We start from the raw sequence: 26,231 nt of genomic DNA, 5'->3' as shown, positions 1-26,231 counted from the left end.
TACACCATACTACTGTCGTCCGGCAGCTCCGTGCAATCGATAAAGTGAAAAAGTTGTACTCATGGATGAACGCCAGTTCACAACGACCAACAAGAATAGCCGGTTAGATGTGTATTAATCTCTGAGTGTAGGGAATAATTAAAAATGTTTCCCGCGTCAGATTGTTATTCCAAATCAAAAATAGATCTGCTGCAACCATAAACAGTCAGAACAGAGATTTTATCTTGATCAGGCCCCTAGAAGATGCTGTTGCTAGAATTGAGGTTGATCCATCATATCCTTCTCCGTTGAGGTGAAATCATCTCTCTGGATCGTTACAGTGGGAGTGATCCATCATGTCTTTGTCTGTCGAGGCGAAATCATCTCTGTGGGACGTTGCAGTGGGAGTGATCCATCATGTCTTTCTCCGTCGGGGCGAAATCATCCCTGTGACTCGTTATAACGGGAGTGATCCATCATATCTTTCTCCGTCGATGCAAAACCATCTGTGTGGATCACTATAACGGGAGTGATCCATCATGTCTCTCTCCGTCTATGCGAAACATCTCTGTGGATCGGTACAATGGAGTTGATCCATCATGTCCTTCTCCGTCGAGTGGAAACCATCTCTGTAGATCGTTACAGCGAGTTGTTGATCATGTCTTTCTCCGTCGAGGCGAAACCATCTCTGCGGATCGTCACATTGGGATCTATCCATCACGTCTTTCTCCATCCAGGCAAAACCATCTCTGTGGATCGTACAGCGAGTTGATGATCATGTCTTTCTCCGTCGAGGCGAAACCATCTCTGCGGATCGTCACATTGGGATCGATCCATCATGTCTTTCTCCGTCCAGGCAAAACCATCTCTGTGGATCGTTACAGTGGGTGTAATCCATCATGTCTCTCTTTGTCGAGGCGAACTATCTCTGTGGATCGTTACGGTGGGTTTCTTCCATCACGTGTTTCTGCGTCGAAGTGAAGCATCACTGCGGACCATTACAGTCCTGAACTGCATGAAATGCGCCCACAATTTTACACGCAAGCATTTTAGAAATGTTCAAAAGACCTGTTCCATGGTAAGGTAAGCGCAAATAAGACTCAAAGAACGTTGCAGACTGTTCATGAGTATTCTCCTGATGCCTCTCCCACCGAATATTATCACTTCCGACGTCTTGAGCACTTTTTGCGAGGGAAGACCTTCCCTAATAATAGTTCGATAGAACATCCGGTTAAGGAACCCTTTAGCTTCGCAGACTTGAGGTTTCTTTCGCCACTTAATCCAATCGTTGGCTGAGTTATGGAACATATATGTGGCTGCAGACGATGACTATTTTGATTAACCAGGTATTGTATTATTAAATTTTTTCCCCTTTGGAATGGACATACTTGAGCGGACATTTCACTCGAAGAAACCTAATACATCAGAATCAGTTCCATCGTAATATATGGCATGAACAGTGATTTGCAGACCTTTTACAGATAAGGCCAAAGAAAATAGGGAAAAAAACTTTAGGTGGGATAATATAATTTATTAAAAGCAAAGTGGGACATTTTACAAAATTTTTTAACACTAAGTTCTACTAACTCCTATTAATAATTGAAGTTTCTCATAATCTGGTTCTAATTGGGATACATTAATTCACATAAGTGAAGTTAAGTGTTCATCTATCATTCTGTTTGTAATACAACTTTAATCGAAGGAATCCTTCTCTTTTTTGCAGTCGTTAGATTAAGAATCATGTCACAAGATGGATAAAACCTTTCAGGAGGTTACATCTGGCCCGCGGGCAGTATTTTGCCCATCACACAAGTAGAGCATCAATTTTTTTTGGTGTAGAAACACTCGCTTTTCTCAAATTTCTCGAAAACTACGTATGTGGTTTTACACTCATTATCATTTTGTACAGCGCAATGAGATTTATCAATTTGTATATGTCTCGCCTTTGGTCATTTTTTTCGTTATTCGCTAACAATATTTAAGTGTTTATTTTATTTTATTTTATTTTATTTTATTTTATTTTATTTTATTTTATTTTATTTTTTGTTATTCGCTAACAATATTTAAGTACTTATTTTATTTTATTTTATTTTATTTTTTCGTTATTCGCTAACAATATTTAAGTATTTATTTTATTTTATTTGTAATTTATTTTCCTTGGACCTATCCTGTTTGTTTTGATTACTCTTTGCTACTGATCATGAACGCTTGTGAAAGAAAATTAACTACAGGCTCAGTTGTAATCGAGTTAACTCATCCAGGAATCTATATATTCAAACGCTACGTTTATATATTTGTGGTCAAGAAAAATTTATATGTTTATGGTCAATCCTTTCGACAGAGAGTTCTCGGGAACCATAGACTCTAGAAAGATGCCAGTTTCACTGATCGATTGCAAATTTTGTGTTGATTGTTCAGTTTTAATTGAATATTTTAAAAAGGCCGTTATTTCTTTATTACATTTTTAGGAGTACACTAGAAGTATTGAAATTAAAAAAAAAAAAAGTAAAGCACCATATCCTACGAGTTATACATTCCAACATCACATATTTGCATACGGGTTATACCTCTCTGGCGTTTGCTTCATAGCCAAATGATAATGAAAAACGAAGGATAACCATTTCTCCAGTCGAAGATGAATCTTTATTATTGTTTGGAGTGTTTTGATCAATGAACACCATATATCACTGACATTATAATTAATTGTGTATTTAATGTATTTGCTTATTACATACTGCATACAAAAAGAAAGAAAACAATGATAATACATGAATTAGAAACTCCAACCGGAAGTAGGCTCGCATCTTGCAAACGGTGCGAGATATTGACAAAAATAATCGAAAAAAATCTCCCCTTTATGACACCCCTTGCCGATTTTTATCAAGATCTCCTTCACTTGTGTCTGTAAAGGGACATGTATAGGTGTTGTGAGGAATGACGAGAAGATTCATGCTCATATGTGAATAATGCACTGTAGAGAGGGCAGGTTCAGCTAGTCAAATTCGAAAATCTTTGAGTTTAACATCCTATGATCATTCACATATAAACCTTTCTCCATAGCCTCAAGGGTTTATATGTGAATGATCATAGGATGTTAAACTGAAAGATTTTCGAATTTCCTATGATCATTCACATATAAACCTTTCTCCATAGCCTCAAGGTTATGATCATAGGATGTTAAACTGAATGATCATAGGAAATTCGAAAATCTTTCAGTTTAACATCCTAGGATCATTCACATATAAACCTTTCTCCATAGCCTCAAGGGTTTATATGTGAATGATCATAGGATGTTAAACTGAAAGATTTTCGAATTTCCTATGATCATTCACATATAAACCTTTCTCCATAGCCTCAAGGTTATGATCATAGGATGTTAAACTGAATGATCATAGGAAATTCGAAAATCTTTCAGTTTAACATCCTAGGATCATTCATATATAAACCTTTCTCCATAGCCTCAAGGGTTCATATGTGAATGAGAAAGGTTTATATGTGAATGAGAAAGGTTTATATGTGAATGATCATAGGATGTTAAATTGAAAGATTTTCGAATTTCCTATGATCATTCACATATAAACCTTTCTCCATAGCCTCAAGGTTATGATCATAGGATGTTAAACAGATTGATCATAGGAAATTCGAAAATCTTTCAGTTTAACATCCTAGGATCATTCATATATAAACCTTTCTCCATAGCCTCAAGGGTTCATATGTGAATGAGAAAGGTTTATATGTGAATGAGAAAGGTATATATGTGGATGATCATAGGATGTTAAATTGAAAGATTTTCGAATTTCCTGTGATCATTCACATATAAACGTTTCTCCATAGCCTCAAGGTTATGATCATAGGATGTTAAACAGATTGATCATAGGAAATTCGAAAATCTTTCAGTTTAATATCCTATGATCTTACCCTTGAGGCTAAGAAAGAGAGGATTAGGGCAAGTGAATCATGATGGAAGAGTTGGTGGAATGTAAAAGTGGAAGGAAACAGGGGTACGCCAAGAACACCCACGAACAGACACGATATTGTACATCACAAACTTACTTGACTGGGAATCGAACAAGGGACCTCACGCACCGAATGTAAGCACTCTACCATTGTGCCACCGTGCCTCCCCGGGATACAAACTCAAGATGAAGAGTGTGAAAAGTGAAGCGTGTTAACTCTCCGCCACTTGGGAATGTTTTACGATTAATTTTGCTTGAAGCTGAATTAACTCATCATCACACTGAGAAAACTAAACATCTCTCAATCTTCTGCTGTAAGTCACCATCTTGATATTAATATGATTGCAGACTAATTCGTATTATATTCGAGCTACTCAGGTAAGTTTACAATGCCCTTTCATTGATGTCCGCGAGCACCTATGTAATATATTATTATAAAGCTCTTCATGTCTTCACGTACTTACATATTGAGCTTTTTTCTTTTCTTTTTTCTTTTAATCCTGTGCAAACGTGCGTGCTTCCTAGAAATTATTGGAAGGTGTGAGGGTAGCCAGGTAACGAGTTGTGAAACCTATTATTTCACTGCTAATTGCAGAGGATAAATTGCCCAACATGTCAAATCATTTTGCTCCTTTTGTTCCGCCTAAATTTCCTGCTGATGACGAGCCCTGATAGGAAAATTATTCAACAAATTCAGAAGCTTTTTCTTTATTATTTGCATACTACTATCAGCCAGAGGCTTACTGGTATAGAGCACTCATTTTGATTCGAAGTGACCTTAAGTTGAACCCAGGACATGTCAGTTTCTGGTAGATATTATTGTATGTTTGTGGTTTGTTTCGGCATTCTTCCGTTTTAGTTCCTAACGTCATTTTTTTTAAGAAGTTTGGTTTGCCGCAACTCCGTCATTTATCCTGTCCAGGGTTGCACTCAGAAGCTTTCGTTAGAAGGGGGTCCAATATACATGTCTATGAACCTGGCCCGACCCACATCGGCACTAATTTTAAAACATATGCCAAAAAAATTAGTCCCTAATTACTGCTGACGACCTGTAATGTTAAAAAAAATTGTGCCGTTACACAGACGTCAAAAAACAAAAAAGATTCTGGGTGGGGCTAGGTTCACGCTAGCCCCACCTACTCAACCGATCGAGATGAAACCTATACACAAGGTTAGTGTTAAATTAGTGCTGTCGATACCGCATAAAAAGTAGGGATGCGCACGAGACAAGATTTGTGGCTGTCTCGTCTCGAAAATGTGCTGTAAAAGTGATGTCTCGACTTGAAAAATGTATATTTCTCTGTTGGAAGAGCCGTGTCTCGACTCGAATTTTGACAGGAAAATCCTGTCTCGACTCGTCTCGTGCGCATCCCTAATAAAAAGAAAATTAGTGCCGTTATCAGAAGGCCAAATATATTCGAAAATCTAATATGGCTGCAAAATCAAAGAAAACAGTCGATCCTCATTTTTTTATACTATACATAGCACTATTTTTTGGCACAGTTTACTAAATTAGTGCTGTTGCACAAACGACAAAAACGGCACTAATATTTCCGTTATTGCTTGAAGTCTAGGCGCCAAGTTAAGGCTGTCCCCAAAGATTTTTTTACTTGTACCACCTACATTAATAAAGTATGAACGTTAGGTGTTGGTGCACTAAGAAGCACTAGCGATGCACTAACAATTACACTAGAAGGGATCATCAGTGTTTTTGATTTTTGTGTAAATTTAACGCAATGAAAACTTCTCCATGAATTCCTTATGGGAGTTTCGTGTCATGTAATTAACCATATCTAAATCAATACCTAAGCATTTAGGAAACTATGTGTGTTTTCTAGAAGCATTAACGATGCATGAACGAATTATCCTTTTCGTTAGTGCTTAAAATGGAAGCCAACTTTACGCTGGCCCCAAAATGTTTTTCTACTTGTAGGACCTACCTAACGGAGCACTAACGTTAGGTGTCGGTGCACTAGGAACACTAGCGAATGATACTAAGTTTTTCGTTAGTACTTGAAGTGTCAGGGGCAGCGTGAACTTGGCGCCACAAAAGGTTTTTATTTGTAACTTCTATACTAATGAAGCACTAACGTTAGGCGTTAATGCACTAAAAAGCTTTAACAATGCACTAGCGACTGACACTAAATTTATCGTTAGTGCGTTATGTTGAGGATAAGTTCAGGGACGTCGTTAGTGCTTCATTAGTGAAGGTGTGACAAGGAAAAACCTTTCGTGGGGCAATTTCTTGCTGCTACAGCCCAGCCACTTCAACAACAAACGGAAAACTTAGTGCCATTCGTTAGTGCTTTTTAGTGCACCAACACCTAACGTTAGTGCTTCATTAGTATAGGTCCTAGAAGTAAAAAATCTTTGGAAAATTGTGTGAATTTAGCCCCCATTATAAGCACTAACGAAAAAATTAGTGCCATTCGTTAGTGCATCGTTAGTGCTTCTAGAAAAAATTGTTTCGTTAGTGTTTATAAGAAATTTCTTAATACATCAAATTTCCGCTACATTTAAAAGCACTCATGACCTCTTCTAGTGCAATCGTTAGATCGTTAGTGCAGTGTTAGTGCTTGTTAGTGCACTAACCCCTACCGTTAGTGTTTCATTAGTGTAGGTGCTTAAAGTAAAATATCTTTGGAAGTCTGCTTGAACTTGCCCCACTTCAAGCACTAACGAAAAAATTAGTGTCATTCGTTAGTGCATCGTTAGTTCTAGAAAACACTAACAGCTTGTATACAATTTGATATTTCTGAAGTTGGCCCCTATCAAAAATCTTGAATAAATCCCAAAATATGGTAGCACTAACGTTATTGCATTTTGCGTTTAAGTACACTAACGATGCGCTAACGATGTGCGATGTTTGGTGTAATTTGGGAGAGATGGGGGCCAACTTCAAGCGCGTGTATACATAGCACTAATATTCTTTCTACGCGACGTGTCTGAAATTTGGCCCCCCACCTTCCAAATTACAACAAACGTCGCACATCGTTAGTGCATCGAAAGTGCACGTTAGTGCTACCAGAGTTTTGGGGACTATGCTGACATTTTCACCAAACTTACACATCGTTAGTGCATCATTACTGCACTAAAACGCACTAAGCATTAACGTTATTGATATCAGAGTTTACGAGTTATTGAAAATTTTTGGTAGGGGGCCAACTTCAAAAATATTAAATTCCATACAAATTTATGTAGAAATATGAGGTTAACGGCAATCGTTAGTGCGCCCTTAGTGCACTTAAACGCACTAAGCACTAACGTTAGTGCTACCATATTTTGGGATTTAATCAAACTTTTTTATGGCGTCCAACTTCAGAAATATCAAATTCCATACAAATTGACGTAGAAATTTGGAGTTAATGGAAATCCTTAGTGCATCGTTAGTGCGCTTAAACGCACTAAGCACTAACGTTAGTGCAATAACAGTTTACGAGTTATTGCAGATTTTTGGTTGGAGGACAACTTCAGAAATATCCAAATCTATACAAATTGATGTAGAAACATGGGGTTAACGGCAATGGTTAGAGCATCGTTAGTGCACTTAAACGCACTAAGCACTAACGTTAGTGCTATCAATATTTGGGATTTATTCAAGATTTTTGGATGGGTCAACTTCAGAAATATAAAATTCCATAGAAATTGACGTAGAAACATTGAGTTAACGGTAATCGTTAGTCCATCGTTAGTTCATTTAAGCGCACTAAGAATTAGCGTTAGTGCTACTATATTTTGTGATTTATTGAAGATTTTTGGTGGGGGTCCAAATTCGGAAATATCAAAGTCCATACAAGCTGCTAGTGTTTAATGGAAGGGCCGCGGTGGCTCAGTGGTAGAGCGTTCACATCTGGTGCTTGGGGTCCCGGGTTCAATTCCAGCCCCCGCCAAGTAAACTTTGTGGTGGACAAACACTGTGTGCGTGGGTTTCCTCGGAGTTCTCCCGTTTCCTCCCACTTTCTTTATTCCACCATTTCATTCATCACTCATCATCACCGTCTCCTTTAGCCTAACCGGCATAACCGTGGGACGTAGAACTCAAAGATTTCATTACATTTTTGTTTAATGAAAGCACAATCGATACACTAACGAATATCACTAACTTTTTCGTTAGTGCTTGAAGTCGGAGCAAGTTCAAGCAGACCTCCAAAGATATTTTACTTTCAGCACCTACACGAATGAAGCACTAGCGTTAGTGGTTAGTGCACTAAGAAGTACTAATGATCCACTAACGATTGTGCAAAAAAGATATCATTAGTGCTTTTGAATTTGGCTGAAATTTGACGCAATGAAAAATTCCCCATAAATTTCTTATGTGAGTTTCATGACATGTAATTGGCCACAACTACACTAATAGTGAAACATTATTGAAACTGTTAGTGTTTTCTTCAAGCACTAACGATGCACTAACGAATGCCACTAATTTTTTCGTTAGTACTTGAAGTGGGAGCACCAAGTACATCCTAGCGTCCAAATGTATTTTATTTGTAGCACCTATACTAATGAAACATTAACGTTAGGTGTTGGTGCACTAGGAAGCACTTACGATTTACTAACAATTGTACTAGGAGAAGTAATTAGTGCCTTTGAATGTGATGGGAATTTGGCGCAATGAAAAATTTCCCATGTATTTCATATGTGAGTTTCGTGACATATAACTCTGCACCTCCACTTCAAGCAATAAAGGAAACATTAGTGTCGTGTTTTCGATTTGTGTAACAGCACTAATTTTGAAAACTAGAATTAAATTTTCTGATAATGGCACTAATTTTCTTTTTATGTGGTATCTACAGCACTAATTTAACACTAACTTTCTGTATAGGTTTTATCTCAATCGGTTGAGTGGGTAGGGCTAGGTTCACGCTAGCCCCATCCACGTCTCTTTTTTCTTTTTCTTTTTTCTTTTTTTTCTACGTTTGTGTAACTTGCAAGGGCACCGATCCTGGGAAGGCCGAGTGCCTCCCTATTGTATTTATGAATATACAATGTTTGGCATAATTTGAATGCAATTTGTCTTAAAATCCTCATATATATATATATATATATATACACCTTCTGCATCTGAATGCCCCTCCTTCCAAATTTACAGAGAAATCGGCACCCTTGGTAACATGACTAATTTTGAAAACTGTGCCAAAAATTAGTGCTAAATTAGTGCTGACCATAGTGCATAGAAAGAAAATTAGTGCTATATAGGGCCTATCTTATTACAAAAATAAGGGATCTTTTGTTTTCTTTGATGATGCCGCCATTGAACATTTTCGAATATATTTTGGCCTTGTGATAATAGCTCTAATTTTCTTTTTATGTGGTACCGACAGCACTAATTTAACACTAACTTTGTGTATAGGTTTCATCTTGATCGGTTGAGTGGGTGGGGCTAGCGTGAACCTAGCCCCACCCAGAATCTTTTTTGTTTTTTTGACGTCTGTGTCACGGCACATTTTTTTTTAACATTACAGGTCGTCAGCAATAATTGGACACTAACTTTTGGCATATGTTTTAAAATTAGTGCCGATGTGGGTGGGGCCTGGTTCACGGACATCTAATGTACGTCTATGTAGTATTGAACGGGTATTATTTTACACCCTAAAAGACGATAAATAATTGCAAAATACTTCCATTTATATTTTCAGGGGAAAATGATAGAACTAGATTGTTTTTATAAGAGAAAGAGTACACATGAAGTGTAAGATCAAATTTCCATGCTACATCAATCATTTTCCTGTTAAGCAAGTATAGTTTTATTATAGTATTATAGTATAGGTTATACTTCCATCTATATTTTTAGTAAATAATGATAGAACTATATTGTTTTTATAAGAGAAAGAGTACACATGAAGTGTAAGATCAAATTTCCATGCTACATCAATCATTTCCCTGTTAAGCAAGTATAGTTTTATTATAGTATTATAGTATAGGTTATACTTCCATCTATATTTTTAGGAAATAATGATAGAACTACATTGTTTTTATAAGAGAAAGAGTGCAGATGAAGTGTAAGATCAAATTTTCATGCTACATCAATCATTTCCCTGTTAAACAAGTATAGTTTTATTATAGTATTATAGTATAGGTTATACTTCCATCTATATTTTTAGGAAATAATGATAGAACTAGATTGTTTTTATAAGAGAAAGAGTACACATGAAGTGTAAGATCAAATTTCCATGCTACATCAATCATTTTCCTGTTAAGCAAGTATAGTTTTATTATAGTATTATAGTATAGGTTATACTTCCATCTATATTTTTAGGAAATAATGATAGAACTAGATTGTTTTTATAAGAGAAAGAGTACACATGAAGTGTAAGATCAAATTTCCATGCTACATCAATCATTTCCCTGTTAAGCAAGTATAGTTTTATTATAGTATTATAGTATAGGTTATACTTCCATCTATATTTTTAGGAAATAATGATAGAACTAGATTGTTTTTATAAGAGAAAGAGTACACATGAAGTGTAAGATCAAATTTCCATGCTACATCAATCATTTTCCTGTTAAGCAAGTATAGTTTTATTATAGTATTATAGTATAGGTTATACTTCCATCTATATTTTTAGGAAATAATGATAGAACTAGATTGTTTTTATAAGAGAAAGAGTACACATGAAGTGTAAGATCAAATTTCCATGCTACATCAATCATTTTCCTGTTAAGCAAGTATAGTTTTATTATAGTATTATAGTATAGGTTATACTTCCATCTATATTTTTAGGAAATAATGATAGAACTAGATTGTTTTTATAAGAGAAAGAGTACACATGAAGTGTAAGATCAAATTTCCATGCTACATCAATCATTTCCCTGTTAAGCAAGTATAGTTTTATTATAGTATTATAGTATAGGTTATACTTCCATCTATATTTTTAGGAAATAATGATAGAACTAGATTGTTTTTATAAGAGAAAGAGTACACATGAAGTGTAAGATCAAATTTCCATGCTACATCAATCATTTTCCTGTTAAGCAAGTATAGTTTTATTATAGTATTATAGTATAGGTTATACTTCCATCTATATTTTTAGGAAATAATGATAGAACTAGATTGTTTTTATAAGAGAAAGAGTACACATGAAGTGTAAGATCAAATTTCCATGCTACATCAATCATTTTCCTGTTAAGCAAGTATAGTTTTATTATAGTATTATAGTATAGGTTATACTTCCATCTATATTTTTAGGAAATAATGATAGAACTAGATTGTTTTTATAAGAGAAAGAGTACACATGAAGTGTAAGATCAAATTTCCATGCTACATCAATCATTTCCCTGTTAAGCAAGTATAGTTTTATTATAGTATTATAGTATAGGTTATACTTCCATCTATATTTTTAGGAAATAATGATAGAACTAGATTGTTTTTATAAGAGAAAGAGTACACATGAAGTGTAAGATCAAATTTCCATGCTACATCAATCATTTTCCTGTTAAGCAAGTATAGTTTTATTATAGTATTATAGTATAGGTTATACTTCCATCTATATTTTTAGGAAATAATGATAGAACTAGATTGTTTTTATAAGAGAAAGAGTACACATGAAGTATAAGATCAAATTTCCATGCTACATCAATCATTTTCCTGTTAAACAAGTATAGTTTTATTATAGTATTATAGTATAGGTTATACTTCCATCTATATTTTTAGTAAATAATGATAGAACTATATTGTTTTTATAAGAGAAAGAGTACACATGAAGTGTAAGATCAAATTTCCATGCTACATCAATCATTTCCCTGTTAAGCAAGTATAGTTTTATTATAGTATTATAGTATAGGTTATACTTCCATCTATATTTTTAGGAAATAATGATAGAACTAGATTGTTTTTATAAGAGAAAGAGTACACATGAAGTGTAAGATCAAATTTCCATGCTACATCAATCATTTTCCTGTTAAGCAAGTATAGTTTTATTATAGTATTATAGTATAGGTTATACTTCCATCTATATTTTTAGGAAATAATGATAGAACTAGATTGTTTTTATAAGAGAAAGAGTACACATGAAGTGTAAGATCAAATTTCCATGCTACATCAATCATTTTCCTGTTAAGCAAGTATAGTTTTATTATAGTATTATAGTATAGGTTATACTTCCATCTATATTTTTAGGAAATAATGATAGAACTAGATTGTTTTTATAAGAGAAAGAGTACACATGAAGTGTAAGATCAAATTTCCATGCTACATCAATCATTTCCCTGTTAAGCAAGTATAGTTTTATTATAGTATTATAGTATAGGTTATACTTCCATCTATATTTTTAGGAAATAATGATAGAACTAGATTGTTTTTATAAGAGAAAGAGTACACATGAAGTGTAAGATCAAATTTCCATGCTACATCAATCATTTTCCTGTTAAGCAAGTATAGTTTTATTATAGTATTATAGTATAGGTTATACTTCCATCTATATTTTTAGGAAATAATGATAGAACTAGATTGTTTTTATAAGAGAAAGAGTACACATGAAGTATAAGATCAAATTTCCATGCTACATCAATCATTTTCCTGTTAAACAAGTATAGTTTTATTATAGTATTATAGTATAGGTTATACTTCCATCTATATTTTTAGTAAATAATGATAGAACTATATTGTTTTTATAAGAGAAAGAGTACACATGAAGTGTAAGATCAAATTTCCATGCTACATCAATCATTTCCCTGTTAAGCAAGTATAGTTTTATTATAGTATTATAGTATAGGTTATGCTTCCATCTATATTTTTAGGAAATAATGATAGAACTAGATTGTTTTTATAAGAGAAAGAGTGCAGATGAAGTGTAAGATCAAATTTTCATGCTACATCAATCATTTCCCTGTTAAACAAGTATAGTTTTATTATAGTATTATAGTATAGGTTATACTTCCATCTATATTTTTAGGAAATAATGATAGAACTAGATTGTTTTTATAAGAGAAAGAGTACACATGAAGTGTAAGATCAAATTTCCATGCTACATCAATCATTTTCCTGTTAAGCAAGTATAGTTTTATTATAGTATTATAGTATAGGTTATACTTCCATCTATATTTTTAGGAAATAATGATAGAACTAGATTGTTTTTATAAGAGAAACAGTACACATGAAGTATAAGATCAAATTTCCATGCTACATCAATCATTTTCCTGTTAAGCAAGTATAGTTTTATTATAGTATTATAGTATAGGTTATACTTCCATCTATATTTTTAGGAAATAATGATAGAACTAGATTGTTTTTATAAGAGAAAGAGTACACATGAAGTATAAGATCAAATTTCCATGCTACATCAATCATTTTCCTGTTAAGCAAGTATAGTTTTATTATAGTATTATAGTATAGGTTATACTTCCATCTATATTTTTAGGAAATAATGATAGAACTAGATTGTTTTTATAAGAGAAAGAGTACACATGAAGTATAAGATCAAATTTCCATGCTACATCAATCATTTTCCTGTTAAACAAGTATAGTTTTATTATAGTATTATAGTATAGGTTATACTTCCATCTATATTTTTAGGAAATAATGATAGAACTAGATTGTTTTTATAAGAGAAAGAGTACACATGAAGTGTAAGATCAAATTTCCATGCTACATCAATCATTTCCCTGTTAAGCAAGTATAGTTTTATTATAGTATTATAGTATAGGTTATACTTCCATCTATATTTTTAGGAAATAATGATAGAACTAGATTGTTTTTATAAGAGAAAGAGTACACATGAAGTATAAGATCAAATTTCCATGCTACATCAATCATTTTCCTGTTAAACAAGTATAGTTTTATTATAGTATTATAGTATAGGTTATACTTCCATCTATATTTTTAGTAAATAATGATAGAACTATATTGTTTTTATAAGAGAAAGAGTACATATGAAGTGTAAGATCAAATTTCCATGCTACATCAATCATTTCCCTGTTAAGCAAGTATAGTTTTATTATAGTATTATAGTATAGGTTATACTTCCATCTATATTTTTAGGAAATAATGATAGAACTAGATTGTTTTTATAAGAGAAAGAGTACACATGAAGTGTAAGATCAAATTTCCATGCTACATCAATCATTTTCCTGTTAAGCAAGTATAGTTTTATTATAGTATTATAGTATAGGTTATACTTCCATCTATATTTTTAGGAAATAATGATAGAACTAGATTGTTTTTATAAGAGAAAGAGTACACATGAAGTATAAGATCAAATTTCCATGCTACATCAATCATTTTCCTGTTAAACAAGTATAGTTTTATTATAGTATTATAGTATAGGTTATACTTCCATCTATATTTTTAGGAAATAATGATAGAACTATATTGTTTTTATAAGAGAAAGAGTACACATGAAGTGTAAGATCAAATTTCCATGCTACATCAATCATTTCCCTGTTAAGCAAGTATAGTTTTATTATAGTATTATAGTATAGGTTATACTTCCATCTATATTTTTAGGAAATAATGATAGAACTAGATTGTTTTTATAAGAGAAAGAGTACAGATGAAGTGTAAGATCAAATTTCCATGCTACATCAATCATTTCCCTGTTAAGCAAGTATAGTTTTATTGAGAAAGTATACAAATATATGTTGAGTTAGGAAGGTTTTGGAGGGTTCGGGCTCGGTTGACCCACCACCTTGGGTGTCTCCCAGGCCCGTAGCCAGCCCAAAAATATAGGGGGGGCCCGGCTGAAATTAGGGGGGCCGGCTGAAATTAGGAGGGACCGATCCAACCATATGATAGTTCATCATCATATATATTATAATTCTTTTGCAAGCCTACTGTAAAAATTTTAGGGGGCCAGTAAAAATTTAGGGGTGCCCGGCCCCCCTAGGCCCCCCTGGATACGGACCTGGTGCGTCCCTCCGCTACATCCATCTTTCTGCTAAACAACTATAGTTTTATTGAGGAAATACACGATTGCATGTTGAATTAAGAAGTTTTGGGGGAGACCCGGACTCGATTGACGCCCCCGTGAGTACTTACCTGATCCTGTCTGTTCGTGAGTGTGTTTGTCCACTCGGAGAACAAAGATTTAAAAAAAAACTATTTGTTATCAATTATCATCAAATTTGGTAAGGACGTAAAGCGTCAAAAGTTAGAAGCGGAATTCATTGCTGGAGATGATACTTGAACCGGAAGTGATACAAATCAACAACTTCCGGTTTTAACGTTAATTACAATAAACAAACAAAAATACTGTAATAGATAGTGAGAAGCGGTCTTATGCAATTAATAGGGTCTAAATATCCCAAGAATTTATTTCATTACCACTGAAACCAGAAGTGGTAGAAATCTTATACTCTTCCAGTTTCTAATATTATTTCAGAAAATATCTCGCCATACAAACCAAACTTTTTCACGTGGTGTACATGTGTCAGAGTTATTTGGTTTTAGTTTTACGCTGTATGGTTGTGCACTGTAATCTAAAGGATACTGAGAAACAAATAGATGGTAAGAGGACAGTATACAACACTGTTATCTTGAGAAGGATTCGAACCCGCAACAAACAGATCTTGCAATTTTGCCAATCTAATGCTTTAAACCAGGGATCACCTGGGCCACGACTTTGTATGGATTACCCATGTTAGGGTCCCTCTTTCCAGAGGCCCGGACTGACCTGGTTCCCAGACAGACCCAGTGATTCTCATGGACCCGGACAGACCTGAGTCCCAGACAGACCTAGCGATTCTTCGGGGAAAGAATTGTGCGTTCGGAAGGCAGCTCCACGAATCGTACCGAATTCTTCCGATGCATGAGACCTGAGGGAAAGCAGTTGTACATGATTCGTGTAGAGTCCAGGCTTCACGAATTGTCGCGGTCACTATAACCATGTTTCAAAACTTCCAAACGGTTTAGCCCTTTCCTCGTGATGGGATTACAAACATTTACTAAAAAAAATGAATGTGATGAAATCAATTGTAGAAATTGCCTCTAACTGTAAGTTTGGAAACAATGGGACACATGCTCGCCTATATTTAATGAAGAATTAGTTTACCGACATGCATCGTTCTAACTTGAAGGACTAATTACATACTTTACTTTTGACTGAAATGTTGATCCCCGCCCCTTCTCCAATTTACGATCTTGAAGCAAACTGGCTTTATAAAAAAAGAAAAGAAAAAGAAAAAAGAAAGAAAGAAAAATCTTAGCTCGAGGTAGGAACTATGTTGCAAAATTCCTCTCAAATGTTTCACTGCTTTCCCCTGAATCAATTTCAAACAAGATCAGTTTCATTTTTATACAATTAGATTTTGAATGTACATTATTTCCGTCAGCAGCTTGTGCCCCTTGCTCACTCTTTAACCCCCTTCCTCAGGTTGGGTGTCACTGCCTTGTAGTTATAATTCAGTATTAAGAATATAGTAAGGGAGAAATTAACAATATTAGGTGAAACTGAAAAGAACAAAAGAAATTGACTGGGACATTTGGTGAGAAGAAACGGTGTCCTAGGAAGTGTTAAAAGACATGGTGGAAGGTAAAAGAAGGAGAAGGAACAGGTGAAACGGGCTGTAATTGGTAGATAGTACTAAAACGGATAATTTTGGCAGGGCGTAAGGAGGTTTAGAGCGATGAGGACTGTTTGAGTAAAATGATCTATGATAATACGGGTGATATTTATTCTATTCGTTTGCTTGTTTGTTTACTAAAGCTTACGTAGTGTTCCTTTTCGGCATCGAAGTTATGAATGAAACGTAGACGTGCTGTTCAAGGGATTCGAAGCACCGTAATTGGTGTTGCCTATACGACAAGGCGAGACGAGAAATAACGTTATCTCGTCTCGTCTAGTGGTTTGTGGTTAGAAAGACATGCATTCCGCATTGCCTTCCGCATTTCTCTCCCCAGCCCAACCCGTGATTTATATTCCTTAATATCATTTCCTATACTCAGCTACCACCTTGAAAGTCTCCGCTTAAAATTCATCACTCAACGCTACACTCATCGCCATCCTCTTCTGTTTGAAACTATGCACCATCTTGCACTTCACTCATCACCTGCACGCTACCATAGTATTTCACTTCATCTTCTCTTTGCACTATATTGCTACACAGTCCCTCCAGACCATCTCGATCTCCAGATCCTCGAAGACTATCGTTTGCATGTCCATCTTCCCCATCTTTTTCCATCCTATGCACAGTGATTCCATTTCACTAACAGGGTTCACCACGTCTCCATTAACCTAGAGCTACCCCTAGGGAGAAAATCACCTCATTCGTCTTTCTAACAAACTTATGTTGTGTTGTGGCGTCAAGTGCACTTCACCTCATCACTCATTTTCATCATGCCTTATATTTCTCTTTCTTTGCTTTTGTCTCTTGCATTAAATTTCTCACACTCGTTATATTGTGTTTTCTACTCTAACTGAATATGAATATGTTTTCTATCCTGTCAATGTGTATGTGATTGTGATTATATGTGAATGTGTTTCTACACCTATTTCTGTATTATAAACCCTGTTGTATTTATGCTCATGTCTATACCTTGTTTATGTTCCAGGATAACCGCATATATGTTTATGATCTTAAAGATCATAAAGATCTTTCCACCAGAATGATGAAGATAATAATAAAGTTTAATAAATAAATAACACAGCCCATAGCCTAACAGTTAATCCTTCACTACCATACTGATCCTCTCAACTCCCTTCACTAAAAGAGGGTGTAGCCCTCTTAGAAGTTGCTAGCCCATGGCTAGCCTAAAAATAAAATAAAAAATTTGTGTTGAAGGTAGAGATGCAAAAAAGCCGGCTTTTTTGAATCGATGGTTTTTTTCACATAAAAAGCCGGCTTTTTTGGGAAAAAAACGAGAATTTTGGAAATTTTGGCTTTTTTCAACTTCATGATTTTTCTATCTAAATAGCTTTCTTATAGTATATTCTATAGTTAGATAAGAATTCCATGACCTGAATGTGATATTTCGCTCTGAAATTCACCATCAAGATGGATGGAGCACATGTTTTACGAATTAAAGCTAACATGAAGAATGTAGTATTTGAGGGTAATTTTAGAGGCTATTTAACTTTATTTTAACTTTTGAGTTATCGACATCTTTTTTCTTCTCTAGTTTGTCATCCGTGTTTCATTTCTAAGAGCTTTTAGTACTCTAGCTTCTAGCGCAAAAGTTAAACTTGCCCGTTTTTCTATTTATCCGTCAAAGCGTACGCTTTCAATATATCCGTCAAACCGTACTTCCACATTTCTGTTATATATGTAGCTGTGAAGTGATTTAGCAATAATTTTCCGGACACAACCTTGAATACCAATTTATACAAATAATAAGTAGCGGATTTAGAAAAGTACTTTAGGAGGGTTTTTTCTGATTGTTTCGTTTCCTAAAAAGTCCTAATTTTATTTGGGAAGTGCTTGAAGTTTATGAGTACAGACATAACTAATATTTCGTTTCGTTTATATGTTTAGCAATAATCTTCCGGATACAACTTTAAAAATCATTTTATACTGAGAATCAGTGGCGGATTTAGAAAAGTATTTTGGGAAGGGTTTCTTACTAATGTTTAGTTTTTTTAAACATTCGTAATTTTTATTTGACGGGAGCTTAAAGTTTATGAGTAAAGGCATAAATAATAGATATTTCGTTTGTTGCAGACATTCCGTAACTTTGGGGAACGGGCTTCAGTCCGAAGGACCGCCCCCTAACCTTCGCAAAACCGTCACTGCTGGTAATTAGTAATAATAACGATTTAAAAACAATAAAAAAGGAAGTCGCCCAACTCACAGTACACGCACTATTTCTACATTCACAGATGGAATGAAGAAAAGCTTTGTCAGAATGGTCGAATGCTGGTTGAATCCCGGACTTCCCGATAGAAGCGCAAAAGCTAATCACTCAGTCATGTTTGTTGTGCAATTGTATTTAGCTTAACTTAAATATATTCCGTAGTATTTTTTTTGGGGGGGGGGGCGGGGAGTTCCGTAATGATATGTTGAATCCCTCTTGTTAAAAATTCAGAAAACTTGAGGATTGGGTAAACTGTGATGGTGGTTCTATAAAACTTAACTGTAGAATTTCAAGAATATACAGAACCAAAAGCTCTAGATGTGCAGCCTTTAAGTGTATCATATAAATCTAAGTATTTCTCTTATGTTTTATTTTAATTTTATTTTGTTTCAAAAACAGGGTATGGAATATTTTGAAGTAAAAATACTACATACTATTTTGCTAGTTATTTGTGTATTCTTTAAAAAGAAGTGTTTACTTTTAGGGTTGGCTGGTTTACACCAACTTTTTTTTTAATAACTGGTTTAAACCACAAAAATAAAAAGAATGAAAAATGCGAATCGTGTGAACTTCATGGTGACGTTTCCAGATATCAAACCACCTGCAATAGTTTTATTTCCCTTTCACCTTTTAATCAAGGTGTCCCATGTTCAATTCTCGGTCGAACCACAAACCTTCTTTCATGCGTAACCCAAGTAGCGGTTCGGATGTCAGTTTAAGCGAAAGTCTTCTCCTTGATAACCTCGGTATTTCGTAAGGATGTTAATCCTAAATATACGAAACAAACCAAATTGTATATTTCTGCATGCCTAAATGCGTGTTTTATAAAGAAGCCAATATTGCTTAAATATATTGATAGAAATTGGCAAAATTTATCGATTGCCTACGTAGCTTCCAACATTAGCTTGGATTGGACTTTCAATGATATCTACGTACCGGTACTAAATTTGTAATTTAATACCTCAGTTTTAGCGTACTGATTATGGTACGTTGACCTTTAAATTTTACATGCAAAGTAATAACAGGACTTTCCCGTTATTGTCTTACATTTCAAGTAATGACGGGATTTTCCCAATGGCTAGGGCGGGAGATTCTCAACTTAAGAAATTTACTGACCGCACTTCTTTAAGCTTATGGGAGTTCTTCCGGCATAACCCAGCTGTTGCATAACATCAAGGCGAAACAAACTTATTTCTGTGAATATGTAATATAAATACATAAAGCTAAAAATCTAAGTCAAAAAAGCCTGGTTTAAACCAAAAAAGCTTGGTTTAAACATCCCCCAAAAAGCGGGTTTTTGGCATTTTCAAAAACAACCACGGTTCTTGCCAACTCTGCTTACTTTTGTATATAGGAGGTTAAAAAATTCTTATTATATACATTGGTTAATCCTGTGGAATTCATAATGTAAATATGTTGAAGAAAAATTGTTTGAAATATTTTTTCGAAATTCATAGTTTATTTTCGATGTTTTATATTATTATCAGCATCAACCACTAATTAAATGATTTTTTGTGTTATAGAGAAGCGATACAAAGTCTGTTTTATCAATTTAAAGCAGTATTTTGAAAAAAGCCCAAAATTTCCCAAGCAAAAAAGCAAAGCAGAAAAAACCGAGTTTTTTTCCAAAAAAGCCGGTTTTTTTCCGAGCCCTTGCATCTCTAGTTGAAGGTACACCACTTGCTGCTAGTCCCACAGTCACGTACCTGGGCATTATCTTCGATGCCCATCTGAAATGGTCAGTTCATCTTAAAAGTCTTGCTCTTACAGCGACCAACTGTCTGAACTTACTCCGACGCCTAACTGGGACTACATGAGGCCTGAAACCCAAACTACTACTAACACCTACAAGGCATTTTTACGCCTTGTTTTGACTTATGGCCATACAACCTGGCCTTCCGCACCCGAGGCATACTACCGCCGACTCCAAATTCTTGAGCGCCCTACGTCTTGCCTTTCGAATCAAATTACCTTGCCCTACACAGTACTTATATGACAGGACGCCCTTTCCCCACATTCTCTATCATCTAGAAGACCTCAGACTTAGGTATGTTACTTTCAGACTCACCATCCAGTGCTCTTCGATGCTATGCATCATGAAGCCACTCTCCGCAAACCTTCACCTATTCTACGGCATTCTCCACTCTCTCTGGTGCTTACTCTGTACCACTACGTTCTCCCACCAAATAGCCCCGACTTTCAAATTCTTGAAGACTTCCTCATCGCAATCCCCCCACCATACATCACTCCATCTCATGTTGCACAGTGACCTCACCGCACTAACAGGGCACCCCTCGTCTCCATTGCGTCCAGAGCAGCCCCTGGACAGAAGATAACACTCATTCGTCTCTCTAACCCTCTTCTCTATGTTGTGTTGTGATGTCAAGTGCACCTCATAGATTCATTTTCATTTTAATTTTCACCAATGTTCTGTTCCTTTCCGCTCTCATATTGAATTGTTCGCCAGTGTGCATTTCCTTTTCCTGACCTGATGATTATGGTTAACGGCAATAATGTCCTCTACTGTTAGTAAAATTAAGATGTAATAAAGTTAATAAATTCTCCTTTGCCTAACGACAATAGCCCAACATCTAAAGTTCCTATCAACTCCACATCCCAAATAAAGGGCGTAACCCTTTGGGTAGGTGCTAGCTGCGGCTAGCAAAAAAAAACTTGGTGTTGAATTGACAAACCATTAACACTCTAAAGTGGTAGTTATTTTGTGTTGTTTCAACACCTCATTTTCTGCTGTGTATCTTTAAACGTTGCTAAATACTCTTCATTATGTTCGTTCAATCACTTCATCACTATATAGTTTTTAGGATCTGGATTACATTTCTGGGTTTCAGTATCAATTGTCAATGGCCATGTTAGCCTGTCACACATATGACGGATGAAATTCCTCAGTGATCACACTGCCCGGAAAATTGGAGAGGAATGAAGACCTGGGACTATTATGTTAGATATTATCCCAGCATTTGCCTGGTGTGAATCAGGAAAACCCAGGAAAAACTTCACTCAGTATGGCTGACGTGAAAAAGCTGTTACAATTTTGGGACCGAGTGTCCCTACCGGGAATCAAATCTGGGACCGCTGGCACCAAAGGCGAGAGCGTTAGCTACTACACTACGCGGAGCCATGTTTGTAGTTTTTATATTAATAATTGCGTAACACTAAAACAATGTTTGCAACCTAATATTTTGGTTAACTAGTCTTGCTCAGGAGACTCGTCTCTTTACTAGTGTCAAAAACGACATGAGTATTGTTTCATCTCGTCTCGAATTTAACAATATACTTCTTATTTAGACTCTCAGCTCGTTTACGAGACGAGATGAAATATTTCTCGAGGGTAATTTTAACAGTAATCTCGAGGGACCTTACACACCAGAGGTTAACACTCTACCACTGAGCCACCATAGTTATTAAGGATATGTGCGTAAATAAGTACTGTTTTATATTATGTATTATGTACACATATCAAAATGTGCGTGTATTCGCTAGTACGCTTGTGTGTTGGTCTTTTGTCCCCCCTGCAGCCCCGCGTAGTGTAGTCGCTAACGATTTCGCCTTCGGTGCGAGCGGTCCCGGGTTCGATTCCGGTAGGGGCACTTGGTCGAAAAAGTGTTAAACGCTTTTTCAGACCAGCCACCCTGAATGGGGTTTTCCTCATTCACACCACGTAAATGCCGGGATGGCACCTAACTTTTAGGTCCTAAGCCGCTTCCTTCCTTCCCCAATCCTTTCTTCCTTTCCTTTCCTCGGATAGTGTGATCGCCGAGGGACGTCATCCCTCATACGTGACAGACTAAATGGCCTTAGATGCCAAAAGGCCTGAAATCTAAATCCTAAATCCTATTTATTTTTGTCCCCCCTGGAATCGATGTTTCGCCCCCTCCTTGGAAAAAATCCTGCGGGGATACTTCTCCACGGCCATGCTTACTGAAACTATCACGATAGTCTCTCAGGTACCAGGAATTCATAACGTGACAATGACCTACTGAAGTAATGACTACCTCGTATGGCCTAAGGAGAACTCGAACTTGATACCGACACATCTTATTGTTGCTGGATTGTTGCCAGCTGCTTAACGCGATCGAATTCTGTGAAATTATTCTGTCCAGGATTTGAATTCAGACTAGTCTGTCAATATAAAATTTTAGGTTCGATAGGAGTGAGAACTCAATGATGCACCCAAAAGAAGTCGCAGAATTGTTATTTATTTATTTAATCAACCTCCAGATACTGTCTGCGAGGCCAGTCGTGTACACAAAGAGGGTCAAGGTCATCGGATGTGGACCTCCCTTCTACAAGATATTATGGAAAAACAAGAATTTACAATAGCCTATTAAGATTTGAATGGAAATACTGCCTATTGTGAAAATTAAATGAAATATTTAATTTAACGTCCCTTGATCATGCACCAAGGCTATGGGAGACGGTGATGATGAGAAATGAAAATGGTAGAATGAAGGAAAAGGGATAATCTCGAGAAAACCCATGCACACGCTGTTTGTCCAGTTCAAAGCTCACTGGTACGAGCTGGGATCGAATCAGACACGCCAGTAACCAGAGGTGAAGGCTCTACCACTGAGCCACCGCGTTCCACACCGCGTAATGTAAAGCGATATGAACTTTGGTTTCTTGAACCCCTCTTGATAGCATTTTGTTTGTATCAAAGCCAATTTAGACTGCAATCCATTACAATCAACAGTGATGAGTCAGCCAGGCGTATGTTTAAATATACCATTTCAACATTCGGTCGTTAGAACTTAAGAAAACGATGAAAAAGTCATAATGAAAATGAAATCAGTTAAGTATTACGTCCCACGTTTATACCGGTTAGGCTAAAGGAGACGGGGATGATGAGAGATGAGTGAAATGGTGGGATGAAGAAAGTGGGAGGAAACGGGAGAACCCCGAGAAAATCCACAAGCACGGTGTTTGTCCACCACAATGTTCACTTAGCGGGAGCTGGGATCGAACCCGGGACCCCAAACGCCGGAGGTGAACGCTCTACCACTGAGCCATCGCTCCCCCGAAAGTCATAATGACTGGCCACTGGGTTCGAATCCGGGACTTCCCAATTTCAAAGGAAGAATCCTAATATTAGCCTATTTTACTTTATATTCTAGTATATTCTGTTAAATGCTTCAAGCACTGGGTTCTGACGCAGAAGTTCGATTCCCTATAGTCATGTCCACCCGCAGGGTAGGGCAAAGGTAACAACTGCCCCTCTGGAAACGCAGTGGCTCAGTAGTAGAGCGCTCGCCTCTGGTGCGTGGGTTCCTGGTTTGATCTCAGCTCACGTTAAATGGGCTTTGTGGTGGACAAACACCGTGTGTGTGGATTTTCTAAAGGTTGTGCTTTTCCCTCCCACTTTCTTCTTTTCATCATTATCCTTAGCAAAATTGTAAGACGTAAATAAAAAGAAAAAATCTTCCTTCTCTACGAAGGTTGATCAGTTTTTCGAAATACATCTCAAAAGATATTAGATTTGCTTATTCACATACTATACTATATAATATATATCGATGCATTTATATTAAATATTATAGTAGTATAACATATTTACTGTAGTTACTAAATGAAAAATGAAATGAGATCTTTCAGTTTAATATTCAACCAATATAGGCCTACCCTTTAGCTTAAGAGACACGATGATTAAGGCAAATTAATGATGATGGAAGATTTGGTGGAATGAGTATGTGGTGGAATGAGTACTAAGAGAAAATTCACGGACACAATGTTGTCCATGGGGGCGTGGTGGCTCAGTGGTAGAGCGTTCACCTCTGGTACTTGGGGTCCGTGGTTCGATCCCAGCTCGCGCCGTGTGAACTTTGTGGTGGACAAATATCGTGCTCGTGGGTTTTCTCTGGATTCTTCCGTTTCCTCACACTATCTTCATTCCACCATTTTATTCATTCTCATCATCACCGTCTCCTTTAGCCTAACTGCCATAATCGTGGGACGTTAAACTTAAAGATTTCATTTCATTTCATTTACAATGTTGTCCATCACGAACTTGCTTAGCTGGGGGTCGAATCAAGAACCCCACGCACCAGAGGGAAGAGCTCTATCACTGGGCCACCGTGCCCCCTTTATAGTTAATAAACTTACGCAATATACGCATATATATTACATGAATTGTTATGTTCACGCATGCATCAACGAGGATGTATTCGCGATTGCGCTTACGTATCGCTCTTTGTCCCCCTGTTGAAAAAAGTCCTACGGCCGTCCCTGGCCATTATATTTAAACGTTATCAACCTATACATCCAGTAATGTGATGTTTTTTTCTTTTTTTTTTTTTTTTTTTTTTGGATCAAAAGATCCAATATATTTCAGACCAAGATTTTCTTGTAGACTTTACATCTAGAAAACGTCATATATTGTAGCCAAACTCAAACTATCACAGTGTGATGTGCTTATTCCGTAGAAAATACGAAAACTCGAGTTAGGGACCGTTCAAAAATTTTGTGGCCCCTGATGCAAAAACTAATTATTGGCCAAGATCAAGGGCGCCGATTTCTCTGTAAATGTGGGGAGGGGGGCATTCAGATGCAGAAAGCATATATGAGGATTTTAAGACAAATTGCATTGAAATTATGCAATGAAATTATTGTATATTCATAGATATAATGCGGGGGACCCACATGAGCTTTACGGGGGCCGGGTCCCCACGGCCCCCCAGGATCGGAGCCCTTGGCCAATATCCCAATCTTTTGATGTTTTTTTTATTATTATTATTCCTAAAATTCTCGGCTAAGATCGCAAACTTTTGAGTTGAGTTGATTTTGAGTTTAACTTCTATTCCAACAGCAAGGCTATATGAGACGGGACCTATTGATTAACGTGGAATCCGAACCACATGAGCTCCCGCAGGGAATGGAACCCGCGTTTTCCACGTCAAAGGCGCGTTCGCTAACCGCTTAGGCACGGAGGAGCTCTATCGCAATCCATTGATCCATTTTTTGGATCATTCCTAAAATTCTTTCTTGTTAATGCTAAGCTCTTGAACATCTATAAACGAAGGGAACATTTAAGGGGAAAAAAGTAAGCACAATTTTTAAAATTTAATAAATCGACCTGAACAATTAAAATGTAAACAATATAAATATATTTGTAAATACTTACATAAGAAACAGAACTATATGTCTTTTTATATGAGGCCAGGAGAGGTTCTTCTTCTTCACATATTGTCATTATGCTGATTTTTGAAAGAAACAATAGCCGGTACTTCACTATTAGTGTTCACCACTCTTATAAATAAGAAATATAACTTTCGTAACCGAACTCTTCTGTATGAGATGGAACACGAACTAATAAAATACACGCGCGATTATTTTTCTTATTTTTTCTTTCTTTCTCCCTTTTTTCTTTCTTTCTTTTTTTTTTTTTTTTTGTAACTTTCCTTCCTGTCTGATCGTGTTGCCATCTGGTGATGGAATACAGAAATGTTTGCTGACAGTTATTGGGTTACTGTGTACAGGGCATCGCCTTATCATTTCCACCGCTAAGAAAAAAGTGCTACGTGCTAGGACGTGATCTGGCTATTCCTTTTCTGACTTGAGTT

The 26,231-nt window shown here is 36.1% G+C and overlaps 1 protein-coding gene across 1 annotated transcript in view; it reads right to left on the bottom strand.

Moving 5' to 3' along the window:
* The window catches only part of w (eye pigment precursor family transporter white), a 214,673-nt gene extending 188,646 nt beyond the window's left edge, over nt 1–26,027 (bottom strand). Inside the window, exon 1 of the mRNA XM_081741292.1 lies at nt 25,793–26,027. Coding sequence (XP_081597418.1) covers nt 25,793–25,861 — 69 coding nt within the window. The 5' untranslated portion in view covers nt 25,862–26,027. The remainder of the gene's footprint in view (nt 1–25,792) is intronic.
* Nucleotides 26,028–26,231: the final 204 nt, after the last annotated feature.

This window comes from Thermobia domestica, chromosome 15 (assembly GCF_964235325.1).
Source record: "Thermobia domestica chromosome 15, izTheDome1.hap1.1, whole genome shotgun sequence".
In the NCBI taxonomy this organism is placed as follows: Eukaryota; Metazoa; Arthropoda; class Insecta; order Zygentoma; family Lepismatidae; genus Thermobia; species Thermobia domestica.
This window is presented reverse-complemented; position numbering and strand designations above follow the sequence as displayed.